The sequence below is a fragment of the Abramis brama genome (genome assembly GCF_963993115.1).
Source record: "Abramis brama genome assembly, chromosome: 3".
In the NCBI taxonomy this organism is placed as follows: Eukaryota; Metazoa; Chordata; class Actinopteri; order Cypriniformes; family Leuciscidae; genus Abramis; species Abramis brama.
In genome coordinates, this window is record NC_139965.1 from 51038336 (window position 1) to 51056409 (window position 18074).

Consider the following 18074-nt stretch of genomic DNA (forward strand, 5'->3'; position numbering starts at 1 on the left):
CACTCTAGTGCTTTCATCCTTCTTGTTAAAGAACAGACACACAAATGTGTAAGATCAATACACACAGACAGACTGTGAATTGTATGAAAAACTCACTCACTAAGCACGGTGACTCTAGTAATGGAGCGATTTGATTGGTGACTGACAGGCTTACAGGTGCTTTTATTGGACAGCTGTTTAATTGTGTTTGTTTTGGAGCTGATGAAGGTGTAGAGATGTGTTTGTGTGTGTGTGGGTTTACTCTAGGGTTTGCATTTATGAACACACTCAGCATCAATATGATTTTATCGGAGTAACCATTCGCTCCCAAAATAATAAAATAAAAGCACACCATGATAATGGCCAGTGTGTGTGTGTGTATGTGTGTGTTTGTGGGGAGCGTTTTTAGTGAGATTCCTTAATGCTCATTTGGCCGATTACAGGAATTGAACATCATATATCACCCCAAAAGAAGACATTTAGCCATCAGTCATTGCGCACATCAGTACTACATAACATCACGTAGGGAAAGACCTTTTTAGGACGAATACATATTGTATATTACGCTAATTTGTTTTAATAATAAACAAACAGTCATTTATCATTAAATATACCACTGAGTATGACAATCTGCATTACTAAAATATATAAGTTTAAAAAAAATCTAATTAATGTAATATATAGTTATTCTTCAATTATGGGCTCTTTCTAAATATATGAAATCTTGATATGAAATATATTAAATTTCTTAAAACAATGTTTAAAATATTTACCAGTATTGATGAATAAATATATAATTCATTGTCTCTGTCTCTGCCTTGATCAACATTCAAGTGAATTTTGATGAAATGTTCGATGTGTTTTGGTAATAAAATTAACTTTTTTTGGACAATTTAAAAAAAAAATCAAAATATTCTCAAAATCAGCTCTCAAAATCTTATCTTTAAACTATATTTACACATCCGTTCAAAGGTCTGGGGACAGTAAGATTTGAATATTCTTATTTTAAGCAAAGACACATTAAATTGATAAAAAGTGACAGTAAAGACATTTATAATGTTGCAAAAGACATTTATAATGTCCAGTTTGAAATAAATTCTGTTGTTTTAAACCTTTTATTCATCAAATAATCCTGAAATTTCAAAAAATCCAAAATCATGATTTCCACAAAAATATGAAGCAGCACTGTTTTCAACATTGATAATAAAGGAATGTTTCTTGAGCAGCAAATCAGCATATTAGAATGATTTATGGATCATGTGTCACTGAAGACTGGAGTAATGATGCTGAAAATTAAGCTTTACATCACAGGGAAAAATTACATTTTAAAATCTATTCAGGGTTATGTTTTTTTTTTTTCTGTTTGAGTTTTACTATGAATTTTGCTCTGTTCTCTGTTTTCTTTGGTTCCTTCCTGCTTCTGGTTAGTCTCCTTGGTTACTCATTGTAACCATTGGTTAGTTATGTCAGCTATGTCTCATTATGTTAATTAGTTTGATCTGTATATAAACCCAGTGTTTAATTCTTGGTCTGTTCTCATCTTATTATGTTTGGTTGTTCTGTTCCCATGGTTCAAACCAGTGATTATTTTGTTTTGATTAATAAAGAGAAGACTGCTGCAATTAAATCGTGCACTTTTATTTCATTTTGCTGCAACCAGATGTGACAGCAATAATATTTCACAATATTACTGGTTTTACTGCATTTTTGATCTCACAAATGGAGCCTTGGCGAGAACAAGAGACTTTACAAAAAGATATTACCGACCCCAAATTTTGAACTTTACACTATACCTGTGTGTAGTAGAATAACATTCACTTTTTCGACAAACTAATAGATACAATTTTGACTTGCTAACAAAACAAGTTTGTATTTTTTTCTTAATAAAATGAAACATTCTTGAAATCACCTCTGTCATCTCATCTTCAAACTGTCCCTGTATTTTTTTTTCTTTTTTTTTTTTAATGATGGTGGGAAGAGCAAGACGAGCATAACTCATCCACTTACAACACCTACAGCACACTCACTATAAAGAGGAATCAACATTAAAATGTCAGTGGAGACAAAGACAAAGTTGCCCTCACTTTGCTGTATCAATCATGTGAAGAGTGGAGACAATAAAGATCAGCACTTAAAGCAGCACTGACACCAACAACACGGATTGCTTTAGGAAAATACACGTAGCAAATATTCTAGTGGTCGAGTGATATGATTTTTTTATGGTTGATGTTTTAAGACTGATGCCGAACTGTCTGGACCAAGAGAGGACTACTCTCTGAGAAAACAATGGAAATTAACATTTGAACTCTCTCTTGCAAAATTAGCATCCCCATCCAAGACACAATCACATTGGGCACTATCTTGCATCCAGCGCAATTGACTTTGTACACCGACGCATGTATCATTCCTATTTTGCACCCGCGCACAGCGGACTTTTCCCTCCACAGACGCACGTCGGTAAATTAGGAAATTAACTTGTGCTCCCGGGGGCGGTTCAGCGCAAAGAGGAGGCGTGTTCCGGCGCAAATGTTCCCTGGTGCTATTTTGCAGGTTTAGAAAACGTCTCGGTTACGCATGTAACCCTCGTTCCCTTTCGTCCTGGGAACTCCTGACGTGTCGTCGGGGGAGTTCCCAGACGAATTGGGATCCCTAATAAAACGCCATAGTGCTGGCCCATTCCAGCGCCCGGCTAAGCTACCCTGCAGCAGTTTCTTGTAATAAGTTGCGGGAGCTAGCTAGGGAATCACACTGCTGTTCCGCAAGACCCGCTCAGTGGATATTGGATAACACTGGGAAAGCGTGCCCTAACCCATTAAAAAAGGGGGGGGGGGACGCTGTGGAAGCCCCAGCCTGCCTGAGGAAGGCCTGGAATACACATATGTACTAGCCCAGTGGGATAGTGAAACATATGGCAGTCCCTGAGGTGGTCCCAATCCGAGGGAAGTGGGAGCGTACTCAACAGGGATGACAGAACGAGTCTGTCAAGGGGAAGACACGGCTGAACTGCACGTGGCATCATGGGTAACCATGGGTCTACAGATGTCTGTCAGCGAGGCGCCTTGAGCCAAAGTCCAGGAAGCGGCAACACCTCTAGTAGAGTGAGCCCGCAACCTGGGAGGACAAGGCTCACCCAGAGACTCATACGCTCGGGTGATAGCATCCACTAGCCAGTGGGCTAACCTCTGCTTGGAGACAGCCTTCCCCTTCTGCTGGCCTCCGTAACAGACAAAGAGCTGATCTGAGGTCCTGAAGCTTTGCGTTCTGTCAGTATAAACCTGCACAGCGAAGGGAGTGGTAGGAACCATGGGCACATATCCGAGCTGGGGTCTCAATACAACATGAGAAAGGCCCGGCCCGAACTCCAGGCACGATTCGTCGACCGAAAATGCTTGCAGATCCCCGACCCTCTTGAAAGAGGCCAATGCTAACAGGAGCGCTGTCTTAATGTACAGGATATTAAGCTCTACTGTCGACAAAGGCTCAAAGGTAGGACTTTGAAGAGCTCTAAGTACCAGAGCTAGGTCCCAAGAGGGTACAGAGTGCAAAACACGAGGTGGGTTTAACCTCCTAGCACCCTTAAGGAATCTGATGACCAGGTCGTGCTTTCCCAAAGACTTACCTTCTACTGCATCGTGATGTGCGGCTATTGCAGCGACATACACTTTGAGGGTGGAGGGAGACAGCCTTCGCTCCAACCCATCTTGCAGGAAGGAAAGCACGACTCTGATCGGGCAAGTTCGGGGGTCCTCCTGACGGGAGGAACACCATTCGACGAACAGGTTCCACTTCAACGTGTAGAGGCGCCTCGTAGAGGGGGCTCTAGCGGAAGAGATGGTGTCTACCACTGCCGAGGCTGCGTCACTGCTATCCGCGAGCTGGGGAGAGGGGAGCGGGAGTGGCACCGTTCGGGGGCGGCGCACACTGCCATTCTGACCCTCTCAGACGGAGGAGACTGGTCTTATTTTACTGCCAGTCTTGACCGTGAGGGGAAACGAGGAGCGAGGCCCGGGGGCATCGAGTCCTGGTTTCCGCCTCCTCGCCCAGTGAGAGACGAGAGTGACAAGGCTGTAGCCCTCACTGTCATCTGAGCGCTGGGGCCCGTGAGTGACTCAGAGGAAGTGGACTGCTCAAACTTTGGGTACCGCTGACTGGATGACCAGCGGCGGAACAGAAACGAAATTCTCCACCCGGCCCTCCTCCGGGGGAAGGAGTGGTGATGACACACCCTCCCGAAGAGCAGACGTCACATACTCTGGGTTGCTCCTCTCAGGGTCATTTCCCTTCCTTTTGCTGGGGGGAAACGAACTCCGAGCGGGCTGGTTTTGAGGCGCTTCTGGACCACCAGTGTGGACATCATCTGACCGAGGGCCAGCGCTGTGACTAATCACGGTCAGTCACTAAGAGCAGCTCCACCTTGAGTCAGAACTACCCACGTGCACTGAATGTGCAGGGGTAGTGAGAGAGGAAAAAACTTCTGCAGATTTAGGTATGTTTGGCTTGCCATATTGGCACCAAAATGCTTCCATGCTGCCAAAATTTTTCACACCCATCCAGGCACTTTAGAATAGCCCAGGAAAGTGTGGCTGTCAAGTCTGAATCTTCAGCATGAGAGCACACCATTATAGTAGGAACTCAGCATCATTTTCAGAGTATAACAGCCCCCTCTCCGATGTAGCGATCGACATCTGTCCTCCCCTGGAGCCCCGAATGAAATGCTTGGTCCCTCATGAGAAGGACCAGAATCCCATCCGAAAGCCTCGACGGCACACGGCATGCTGAGCGGCTCAAGCCTTTACGAGAAAGGGGAGACGAACAACGTGCCGACGTGGTCATGCACTCATGAGAGAACATGAACCACCCACAAACGCAGTCTCAACACACTGATTAGGCATGTGAAACAGTGATCGTGGCCGTCAACCAGGCATGCAAGACAGTGAACGTGGCCGTCGCCTCTATGACACACGGCACGCTGGGCGCTCAAGCCTTTAGGCAAGGCGAACAACGTGCCAACGTGGTCATGCTCTCATAAGAAAGCATAAACCACCCACGAACACAGTCTCAGCATGTTTGCGATGCGCTAGAGGAGTGGGAAGCTCGTGAGGGTCTTTCAACTGGCGAGACGTTCCGCACTGTAACCCCCAGATCACCAAATGCTCATTAGCCAAAGTAGTCCTCCCCTTTTTAGAAAAGGAACTAGATTGGGGAATAAGCAAAGGGACTCAACCTCGTAGAGGTACACGAGTCTCGACCGCGCATCTAGAGCGCCGAATGACACATGCTGGGTTGCTGTGTCAACCCGCGCTGTCAGCCGGCGCTCGACGGCACACGGCACGCTGAGCGGCTCGAGCCTTTAAAAAGGGGAGACGAACAACGTGCCAACGTGGTCATGCACTCCTGAGAGAACATGAACCACCCACGAACGTAGTCTCACACACTGATTAGGCATGTGAAACAATGAACGTGGCCGTCAAATGAGGACAGGAAACGATCGCATCCAGAAACACACGAGTGAAACGTCATCCTGAAAAGGACGTGATCTTCACTCGTGTTGCTCTTTCAGGAAGAAAGTACTCTCTCTATTGTGCTGAAGCACACAGGGACCCAACGCGGCAACACAGCGGGGAAACTGCAAGCCCGCTGTGCGCACTCAACCTTTTACCAGCTGTGAAAACAGCTTTTGAATTAACAGCGTTGTAGACGCAGCCGGCAGACAGGAAATCGCGCGGTCGCTGAAACGCCGTCTCACCAACACAGAGAGATCCCCTCCCGAAACAGCAGACTCGTAGAGCGTAAGATAGATTCAATCTTAAAGCTCATTCACTCAGAGAGGACACAACCGGTCGGCTCCGAAGCTAAAAGCACTATGCATGCATTGCTTCCGTCGTTTTATACCCGCGCTGGTAGGCGGGCTGCGGAATGCAAATCCTGCATGCCAATTTTCATTGGCTCGTTTTAATTCACTCGTAGGCAATTGGTCTCCCTAGCGTGATCCCAATTCGTCAGGGAACTCCCCCGACGACATGTCGGTGTCCCAGGACGAAAGGGAACAATTCCGCCACTGACCAGGAAAAACCTAGTCTAAAGTCAGTGGCGCGTTGCGCATGTTATTCATATGCTATTTTAAGGGCGCATGCTTGGCCATAATCAATATAACGTGTGCACAATTATACTATTTAGAAAGCATGCACTTTGCTTATCTCATCTATGCAGCAGTTCTCATTTTTAGAAAACCATACATTATTACAAGGAAAAAAATTAACACACAAGGGAAATCATTGTTGTGTCCATGAAGATGTGAAAAAATAGGCATAAATCTAGCTTACACATTTACCCAAATTATCATACGCCTGTTTAACTGAAGCTAATTTGGGTGGGTTTCTCCCATCCCCATACAATGTCACTTCTCTGTGTTTTATGGCCCTGACGAGAACGTCGGTCTCCTCGGCTGTGAACCGCTCCTGGCGTGCGCCTGGCAAATCCGCTGTTATAATAGTAATCCGCCATGGAACAAGCGCGCCTGCTTTTAAAGGGAATGTGAGATGTCGCTCTGATTGGTTTATTTCACGTTACGCCCAAACCACACCTATGAGTAATGAAGCTACTTCAGACCAACCCATTTTAGATTTGGGTCGGGCGCAAGAGTAATTTATCCCGCCGGTATAATAGCAACAGTGCCTGAGATCCGCCCACAAAGTTACTTGCGTTTCGCGCTTGATACTTGCGTTTCAGATCGTTAAAATAGGGCCCATTGTGTCAATCACATCAGTATTGTCTTACATTCTACATCTACTTTCCTTCCCTTCGCCCCCTCTTCCCCCATCTCTTCTCTCCACATGCTGAGATCACCTGAAATTCACCCACAAATCTATATCTCAGTGCGACTGGTACAATGGTCTCATCCCCACAGAAGTAAAGCAAAAAGAGTAAGAGGTTAAGAGATTCTAAAAGTTTAGAGATATCTTGCTTACAGAGGAGGGTGGATTCTCTGCCAAGGTTTTCATGCAAATTACCTTTTGTCCCCAAAAGGTGTAAACTACCCAGCAATTAATGGAAATTGTAAGTTCCCGTCTCACTTGGATGTTTTGTCTTGGTCTTGAAGTATTTAAAGAAATGTTGCAAGAGGCTCAAGGTGATTTGTCGGCAGATCCGCCCATAATGCTGAGTGTCCTTCAGACACTGGTTTCGCCACTGGTTCAAGTGTACTTAGACTATAAAGTCTAATAAAGGGAATTCCCATTCAGGACAACAGAATGTTACTCGACTAACCTAACTAAGTGTACATGGGAAACCATGGCATGACCAAAGCTAAATTCAGAGAAAGAAATGTTTGTCGGCTTACATCTGTAGTAGTGGCCATGACCTCTGACTAGAGAGAGTGTTACTTTCATTCAAGTGTATACAGGTCTATGGGAACTAAACAAAATACTTTTAGAGAGAGCAAGCATGAGTGCGCTTCTCTAAATAGTATAGTCAATTACCCCTGCCTAGTGACCAAGACTGGTGAATTTGTGATCGTGGGATCTGTGGTAAATGGCCGGCGCGAGAAGCAACATTGGTTTCCAAAATAACAAGTTTAATTTCAACCAAGTTAAATAGAATAATGAAGTGTCTAGATAAATTATCATCTAAATTACCAATTACCAATAACTAAGGTTGCAATAAAATGGAGTCAGATAGAAGTAAATTGGAATTAAACTACTTTGCCACACTGAAAAGAAAGAACAGTACTCCTTTACCTGCTTATCGGAAACTGTTGTTGGCCTTACAACCAATATCTTGGCTAATATAAAATTACACTTACATGAACTAACAATAGAAAATACTTCTAAGGCATTTATTGATCTTAGTTAGTGTTAATTTCAACATTTACTAATACATCATTAAAACCAAAAGTATTTAATGAACCTGAGCTAACATAAACTAAAAATGTAAAGTAGCAGTTGCTTTTTTTATTAACTAATGTTAACAAAGATTAACAAACACTGTAACAAATGTATTGTCCATTGTTAGTTAATGAGTTAACTAACGTTTACTAATGGGACCTTATTGTAAATGTAAGTGTAAGTTGTAAGTTTATGATTAATTAGAAGTTAATATATTGTAGTCTATACATTGTCAGTATAAACACCATTACGCCTGTGGAAAGTCATATGTTGCACAACATATGGCAACATATAATGTGTGTGTTTATTGTATTTGTAAACATTTTAAGGAACACTGAATATGAATTCAATTAATGTCTAATAAAGGTTGGTTTAAAGCACTTAATTAATGACATTTTCCCATTTTCAAGTGAGAACTATTTACTCATAATAACCAATTAAAATTTCATTTTCTATGAGCTAATTAAACAATATCAATTGTGTTAATTACAGTGACAAATAATAAAGAACTCACTATTTGTATATAGCCTATTAATGTATTAATGTAGAGAATACATTAACTTTGAATTAACTATAAACTAATACATTGTTAATGATTTGTAAGTAATTTATAACTGTATACTTGTCATAAAGTTGTTACCAATTTAAAAAAATAAAAAAAATAAAAAAATAATAATAATTTGAACTTAGATTTAAAAAATATCAGTCAATGCATAATATAAAAATGCCAAATATCATGATATTATCGCCCATGGCAATAATATATTCAGAGAAATTTATTCCTAAATGCTGTTCATGTCAAATTCATCCAGTTTTATTTATTTACTAAAGCACATAATGCACTGAAAACCTTCAATGTGTGCAACTCAAGCGTTGTCTGTGTTTGACAACATGAAGTGAAGTGTGTTTCCTGCTGAGTGTGTAGAGAGAAGTGAACACTGTGACCCGTGAACGCAGCGTGAGTGACAGCGTCCTACAGATGGCAGCAGAAACACGCCACAGGAGGAAGAACACGATGAAGAAAGGGGAAGCGACAGAACAGGGGAAGGACTAAATAAAGAATGGCTGCAGACAGAGTGAGAATCGTTGGCTGATGGAGAGGTGTAGATCTTGTCCCACTGCTTTGCTCCATTAGACGGCACGGAAAGAAAAGATAAAGGAGAGAGAGGGAGGAGGTCGATCAAGGGAGCAGCTCTTAATTGCCTTTTCACTCATTAATGCCCACACCTCCACAATCATTAATTACAACAAAGAGAGTGAGAGAACAGCTAAATTCAGACACATAATAAATGTAAGGCCTGAATTATGTTGGTATTTTAACTTTTGAATGATTAATTTAATAAGTATGAAAATGTATTATGAATATTAATATTATCAGGACAGTTTGTGCTGCATACTCTGCCATTCGAATGTTTGTGGTCAGTAAGATTTGCAATGTTTTTGAAAGAAGTCTCTTCTGTTTACCAAGGCTGCATTTATTTCAGTGGTTCTCAAACTTTTCCAGCGTAAGGCCCCCTTTGTGTAGGGTGCCTCGCTTTGGGGACCCCAAATACATGACACAGAACAGCCTCAAACTTACAATTTTAATTAAAGTAAAAGCATATTAAATTATAAAATGCTGAAACATCAATTATGTTAGTTGGTAGCCTTATTTCTCTAATGTTTGATTACACAATTCATGATAAATGGAATAAAATGGAATAAATGGTCATGAAACTGTTTTGACAGTTAGAAATGGTATTGCATTGAAACTGACAGTGACAGTGAAGGTGGTATTTTTTTATTTTTTTTACCACCGCTGTGGTAAAGGGCCAACCACCGACGGTTATGCATAAAAGTGCATTAAAAAAGAACAATAGGCAAAGTCCTTGAACATGGAAAGAAATAGAAGTAACATGAAATTTTGGAAATTTCCCCACAAAGATAAATGTTTCGTCATATCCTGCTCTGCGCTTTGAGAAGACTTTTTACTGTGTAAAAATGTAATTTGACGTGAGATAAAGATCGAAACTAACGAGATATTGTTTTTCTCTTTTGCCATAGTAAAGGATGCAAATACAGGTATTAAAAGTAAACAAAAGAAAGTAACGTTTATAATCCCTTCCAAAAGGAGACGTGATTTAGGATTTGGGAAAAGAAACAAGAGATTCCATGTCCAGAGGAACAGAATAGGTTATTGTTAGTTTGTGGAATATCGCAAAACAGAATACTGAATACCTGTCACAGTGTCTGGTTTGTGTTCCCTGGGTCACCACTAGATGTCCTCCTTCCCCACGGTGTCTGTCACATTCTGAACTACATTCCCCACGATCCTTGTTTCTTCATTGCACTCAGCTGTCCCTTGTCACTATCATTGCACTCAGCCAATTCCCCATTAGCATTGTCATTTCCCTGTGTATATAACCCTGTCTGTTTTAGTATGTGTCACGGAGTCCTTGTAATTATCACACCACTTCCGAGTTCTGTTCTTGCCTGTTTGTCTTGTGCCTGTTTGTCTTGTGCCTGTTTGTCTTGTGCCTGTTTATCTTGTGCCTGTTTATCTTGTGCCTGTTTATGTTGTGCCTGTTTATGTTGGATTGCTACTTTGGTTTTGACCCCTGCCTGGACTGGATTTGAGTAACGGATTTCCCTTAATAAATATACATACTGCACTTGGATCTTCTCTCTATTTCCTACGTGTGGATTGTGACAGAAGGACTCCGTCACACACAGATCCAGCGGTATGTATTCAAACCTCTCTTCCCCAGCCACCGAACAGGCGAGGAGAGAATTATTTGAGGGAACCCGACTGGTCATTTTTCGTGGGACCCGGGGAGGTCGCAGAGGAGGAGATGGTCGAGTGGAAGTCCAACACCACTCTTCACCCTGGCCCCCCTTCGATCCTGAGCGGGTGAGAGACAGATCTGAGCCACCATCTCGCCGTCACGGACGGAGAAGGGGGAAGAAACACACGTCTGCCAATCCAGAGACTGACCACACCCCGGAGGTCGTGCCCGAGCAGCCCGCTGTTTTCCAAGAGGCCGTCCCCGTGCAGCACGCTGTCATCCCAGAGGTCGTGCCCGTGAAGCACGCTGTTGTCCCAGAGGCAGGGACCGAGCAGCCCGCTGTCGTCCCGGAGGCAGTACCCGAGCAGCTCGCTGTTTTCCCGGAGGCCGTGCCCGAGCAGCCCGCTGTTGCCATAGCAGCTGAAACCCTGTTGAATTATTTTTCGACGCTATTCAAGATCCTGGAAATTCCAAGGAGTGTTCATGTCACATCTGCCCAGCCAGAGACTGTTCCTGAGCTGGTGTCTTCGGACAGGATGGCCGCCGCCGAGCCTGTGTCTTCGGACAAGATGGCCGCCGCCGAGAGTGTTCACGTCACGTCTGCCGAGTCTGTGTCTTCGGACAAGATGGCCGCCGCCGAGCCTGTTCACGTCACGCCTGCCGAGCCTGGGTCTTCGGACAAGATGGCTGCCGCTGATAGTGTTCACGTCACGTCTGCCGAGCCTGTGTCTTCCGAATAGATGGCCGCCACCGAGCCTGTTCACTTCACGCCTGCCGAGCCTGTGTCTTCGGACAAGATGGCCGCCGCCGAGACTGTTCACGTCACGTCTGCCGAGCCTGTGTCTTCGGACAAGATGGCCGCCGCCGAGCCTGTTCACGTCACGTCTGCCGAGCCTGTGTCTTCGGAGAAGATGACCGCCGCCGAACCTGTGTCTTCAGACAAGATGGCTGCTGCCGAGCCGGTGGTGTCTGTTCCTGAGCCGGTGGTGCCGGTTCCAGTTCCTGAGCCGGTGTCTGTTCCAGTTCCTGAGCTGGTGGTGCCGGTTCCAGTTCCTGAGCCGGTGTCTGTTCCAGTTCCTGAGCCGGTGGTGCCGGTTCCAGTTCCTGAGCCGGTGTCTGTTCCAGTTCCTGAGCCAGTTCCTGAGCCGGTGTCTGTTCCAGTTCCTGAGCCGGTGTCTGTTCCTGTGCCATGGCCACCCGAAAGGTCGTCTCCGCCGTGGCCGCCCGAGGGGTCGTCTCCGCCCTGGCCGCCCGAGGGGTCGTCTCCGCCCTGGCCGCCCGAGGGAGAGTCTCCGCCCTGGCCGCCCGATGGACTGTCGTTTCAGCCCTGGCCACCTGCACGACCTGCTCCGCCCTGGCCACTCGAGGGAAAGTCTGCTTCGCCCTGGCCACCCGATGAGTCGTCTGCTTCACCCTGGGCGCCCGATGGACTGTTGTCTCCGCCCTGGCCGCCAGATGAACTGTCACTCCCTGTCCCCGTTTCCCTCCATGGACCTGGCCCCCCATCCCTCCCCCTGATCCTCCACCAGTCCACCTCCCGCCTGGACTCTTGTTTTGTCTGTCACGTCTTGGAGCGTCTGGTAGCCGCTCCGTAGAGGGGGGGTTATGTCACAGTGTCTGGTTTGTGTTCCCTGGGTCACCACTAGATGTCCTCCTTCCCCACGGTGTCTGTCACATTCTGAACTACATTCCCCACGATCCTTGTTTCTTCATTGCACTCAGCTGTCCCTTGTCACTATCATTGCACTCCCCACTCCCCAAATTGCCAATTCTCCATTAGCATTGTCATTTCCCTGTGTATATAACCCTGTCTGTTTTAGTATGTGTCACGGAGTCCTTGTAATTATCACACCACTTCCGAGTTCTGTTCTTGCCCGTTTGTCTTGTGCCTGTTTATGTTGGATTGCTACTTTGGTTTTGACCCCTGCCTGGACTGGATTTGAGTAACGGATTTCCCTTAATAAATATACATACTGCACTTGGATCTCTCTATTTCCTACGTGTGGATCGTGACAATACCAATCCACAAATGTTTCCTTGGTCGAGACGTAACATTTGGTTACTAACCTAACATTTTCAAAGCTTTGAACTTCACTTGTGTCCTGAAATCAACGTAAAGCAACATTCACGTGCACAAAATGTGTTTTGGCTTACTGCTGTGGGCCAGTTATCACGCTGACTGACACAAAAGTAATTAATATTTAACATTAATTTACTATTCACAGTAAATGCAGATGAACATTTAATTTACTTTTAATTAAATTCTTAATTTTTTTTTCTATAACTTTGTCTAGAACTCCCTTCCCCTCTCTCTCTCTCTCTCTCTCTCTCTCTCTCTCTCTCACACACACATTTTGTAAGTCCAGATGTATTTACCTTAAATTATTTTTCATTTTTTTATTAACCTAAATATTAAACTAATTATTTAAAACTATGTTTTAAGTGCACTATAAATGAACTGGTTCTACGCCATTATTTTGTCATTCAAAAAGAGAAACAGACTAAGAGATATCTTATCCTGTAATGCAGACAAAACTACACAGCAATGAAAGGGTCAAACTACAAACCATCAAGAGTGTAAAACAGACTCTCACAAACACACAGAGGCAGAGTGAGATCTAAGGATCCACTGTAAACTGTTTACCAGTCAGTTAAGCCAGAAAATTTGACATTTTAAATAAATTCTAAATTGTGAAAAAGTTGTTTTGGATCATTTCTAAATATATAAATGCAATACATAATAAAAGGATTATGTTTATACAATTTTATTATCAGTCTCAACATTATGTTTTCAGCAATAAGAGTTTGCTCAACCCTGTTTAAAAATAGGCCAATGCTATAATCTAGTGGTTATATTACATAATAAATGTAATTTCTTTCAACCATATAGCACTTATCTGCTTTTAACGTACACATACTGCTTTAATTGAAAAAATTAAATAAAATGTTTATTTCTAATATTTGTATTATAGAAATAAATTGTGTATAATATATTGTTTAGAAGATATGAGACTCTTCCTGTTTTCCTTTTTGTCATTACTTTAATCACTCGCCATGGCAACACCGTTTGAGATATCCAATATCCGTTTATCCAATTTAGCATCTTCAACATATTGGCATCATGTTGAGAAAGTTTGGTGTGAATCGTATGACAGCCTTTGGAGCAGTAGTTAAAAATTCAGAGGTTGATTAAAAAAAATCCACATTCAAACAAAAATAGCTGACTTCCTGTTGGCCGGAGCTAATGACTGTAAATTAGAAGATTGTCCGGCTCGATGAGAACAATATACGTACTGAGTTTGATGACTGTAGGTAAAACTAACCCCCAACTTTTTTTTTGTCAAAAAAAGGGAAACAGGAAGTGTGTTATAACTTCTACATACATTGACTGATTTTGATGAAACTTCTGCTGTGTTCGTTGTAGGAGGCTGATCACATGGATATGACTATTGTGAGTCACAGTGAAGTGTCACTTTCAAAATGCTTTAAAATCGCCCTCTTGTTTTCATCCGATTTGATTTAACTTCATCAGAATAATGTCAAGGCTACAGAGCCCCTCAAATACAACCATATAAAAGGGTGTGCCACAGAGCCCCCCACGACCCCCCAGAAAATTGTACTTGAGAAGGAAAACTGCAAAATAATAAGAATTGTGTTTATTTGTTAATATGTGTTTAAAAGTTTATTTTTGCAGGAATAAAAATACTATGACTTATTTGAATTCAATTTAGTAAATTTTATCAATCCATTTCTGATTCAACATGTTTGTCAATTCAATTCAAATTCGCACTCATGAATAGAAAAATCAAAGGGGAGCCATAATTTCTCAAATTCAGAATTTTGGCCAACCTGACACGCGCACACACAAACACACAAACACACAAACACACACACACACACACACACACACACACACACACACACACACACACACACACACACACACACACACACACTGGGTTTCCATGTTTTATGGGGACATTCCATAGGCATAATGATTTTGTATAATCTATCCCCCTACACTACCCCATACCCATAAACCTATCACAAATTATTTTAGATTTTCAAAAAAGATAATTCTGTATGATTTATAAACTGTTTTCTCATGGGGACCAAAAAAATTTGCCCACAAGGTCAACATTTACTGGTATTAGTATTACTATACTTGTTGGTCCCCATAACGCAGGGAATACCAGGACCACACACAGACACACACACCATCCCCCTCACCTGCTCTTAAGGTGCTGGATGCTGCCCAGGCATTTGAACTGTCCGTTCACCATGATGGCCATACGCGTGCAGAGTGCTTCACACTCCTCCATACTGAAAGCAGACAGACACACACATATTTCAACACATGGCAGCATTAGGAAAGGTTTCCACTGACTGTTTTCATCTAAATCTGGCCATTCCTCAGCATGAATCTCTGGAGAAACACCATCAAAGCATCAGAAACCCCAGAGCTCAGGATCCGCTTCCAACCAGATTCAAATGAGACTCATTATGAAGCACATGAAAGCCTTTCACCTGCACAGCCAGCCAATGAGACCGAGTCAGAAAAACAAACTGATTTGCTGCCAAATCGTGGGACAAACGTACATTAGCTCAATCTCTAAACTGTCATATTGCCAGGGAGCGACACATTGCATCAATTAGCGAAAGATGTGACCTTCCCTTTACATACAAACATATCAGTAACTAACATAATAAAGGTTCACATATGAGACGGAAGTCATACATGCTCTGTACATTAGACATGAAGATCTGAACTTTATGAAATACACTCATAAGTCATGTTTATTAAAAAGTTAGACCAGGAACAAGCTAGAGCAGAGGTGAAATGCACAGAAGAGGATTTTAATTAGTTTTGTGTTATAAAATATTGTGTGTGATTTACATGTATGTATTAATATGTATATGTAATTTACAATAACGTTTGATTATATGATTTATCTGTTTTTAATTCATGTTGGCTAACTGAGAACTAAATTGAGATTTAATGTCATATCCAAATAACTAGGTAAGAGATTTGACATATTTAAAAAAGGGAATTAATATTACATAATAATGAAAATATACAGTGTTTTGTTATCCCATAGCAAACCGTTGGTAGTAGTAAACTCTTTTTATATAATAAATATGACACAAGTAGGAGTGTGATATGGCTCAGCCGTAGGTAATCACAGCCGTGCTGATATAGAGCCATATTGCACGACTACAAGAGTGATATTGCATTTATACAACAGTTTGAAAGTGAAGTGTGGAAGTGTGGAAATAAATAAGAAACAACAGGATGTATTAAAAACCACTCGTGTGTGGAGCTACTTCCTTTTGCTACTGTCTCCAGTTGACAGTTTAACAGTTGAGCCCAAGACTCCGTAACTAATTCGAAAATGTCACTTTAGAACTTGGAACAAAGGAACACTGAGTTGCTTTATTGAAGTTATTATATTATTTCTTATTCCATGGTTTATCTGAATACTTGATTCTGATTGGCTGGAAGTTGTGCAATAAAACAGACGCCTGCATTGACGGGCACTTGTGTGAGGGGGTTATGAGACATTAGTTTAAAAGAATACAAAGACATTTTATCAGTCATAACTTCAGGAGACACTAGACACATTTGAAACTTTCCAGAGCACATGTATCTACCACATGGGGTTCGTGCAAGCTATCAAATGAAGTATACTTTGATAGGCTACACTGTAGGCATACACTAGCACACATATATATATATATAAAAAAGTATACTTTGGGCTTAAAGGTGTGTTCTGTACCTACTTAACCACATTCCGACAATTGTATACCTAGTAAGCTTAAAAAAAAAAAAAAAAAAAAACTTTTGGGGACATCCTCATTTGTACAAAATTGCTAAAAATATAAAGTTTTTCAAACTATAAAAATGTAGGAAGATTTCATGTTATAGTTGCTGCATTTAAAACCAACAGAAGTCTATGGAACAGCCCATTTAGACAGCTGAGTAAAGGTGTATGCTAGTTACCTGTGTGAGGTGAGAATTACAGATCTCCCCTCCTTGATCACACTGAGGATACAGTCCCACAAAAAACGGCGAGCCTTGGGGTCCATACCTGTGGTGGGTTCATCCTGCACACACACACACATGACAATGTAGTCTGTGAAACAGTATGCATTATGCAGTGAGAAAGATTTCAAACAGCAGTTTACTACAGTGCTGTCACATGACCTTATTATGTTGCATATTTAAAGTCAAGTCACATTGATGGGTAACACTTTACAATAAGGTTTCATTTGTTAACATTAGTTAACTACATTAGTTAACATGAACTAACAATGAACAATACTATACAGCAGTTATTACTCTTAGTTAATGCAAATTTTTAATTGCAATAACAACATGTACTTACTATATAATCCAGGGTTAGGGTTTGGTTTTGGGTTAGTTTCATGTAATTATGCACAATTTATGGTTATTACTACAGTAAGTACATATAACGTGTAACAAAGACACTGTAAAATAAAGTGTTACCAAAATGTGCATATTATACACAGAACATGTGCTATATATTGCACTAATAATAAGATAAGCGTGTTAGTATGCAATTCCAAACAAGATGTACATTGGATGTAGAAATGGATAACGTGATCTTAGACCCTGAATCAGAGAATCATTACATGACGACATCCCTCCGTCCTTTGCAGTGATTCAGAGCGGGACGGACACGCTGCGAGCACCTGCCTCGTAATTCCGCCTTTAATTAGCATCCGCAGAGAGTGAATCAGGAGTTATTCTGCAGGTTATGAACGTGGATTACTTCATATGAGCCTCCGTCAGGCAGAATGAGATCTTAATGCCAGCAAACAGAGGCGCGAGTGCGGAATGTAAAATCTCGCTGGGAAATACATTAAAAATGTCCCATGAGTGACCTGGAGTGCTGTGTTCTTTTCTTCTTTAATCTTTTCTATCGTTATTCCGCTCTTCATTTTATCTTTAATCCTCAAGGACATTCTCTCCCGTCTGTGTGTGTGTGAGTATTTATTTTGTGGATAAAACGGTCCCTAGAAGTGAGCTATATTTGAAAGAAAGAAAAATGTCCTTTCAGAGACAAGGTAAAAATGAATAATAACGAAATTCATACAGCTCAAATCATAGTTTCATTAATGTTTTTGGTCACAATTTACAATAGGTTCCATTTGTTAACATTAGGTAACGCATTAGAAAAACATGAACGAACAATGAAAATACTTCTAAAGCATGTATTAATCTTGAAATTTTAGCAGACTTGATATTATTTAAGGTCAAGGTCAAAAGTTTATTTATATAGCACCTTTAGACAACACGAATGTTGACCAAAGTGCTTCACAAGTAGAGCAAAATACACACATAGTAAAACAGAACATATCAAAATTCCAACCAAAAACCAAATTTTTTTTAATTTATAATAAGCAAAAGATAGTACATCACAAA

At 41.9% G+C, this 18074-nt stretch overlaps 1 protein-coding gene across 1 annotated transcript in view; it reads right to left on the reverse strand.

Moving 5' to 3' along the window:
* The window catches only part of LOC311079931 (phospholipid-transporting ATPase ABCA1), a gene marked incomplete at its 3' end in the record, with an annotated part of 231838 nt that overhangs the window by 3107 nt on the left and 210657 nt on the right, over positions 1–18074 (reverse strand). Inside the window, exons 46-47 of the mRNA XM_084109659.1 lie at positions 16629–16732; positions 14858–14950 (exon numbers count right to left, since the gene is read on the reverse strand). Of these exons, the coding sequence (XP_083965785.1) occupies positions 14858–14950; positions 16629–16732 (197 nt within the window). The remainder of the gene's footprint in view (positions 1–14857; positions 14951–16628; positions 16733–18074) is intronic.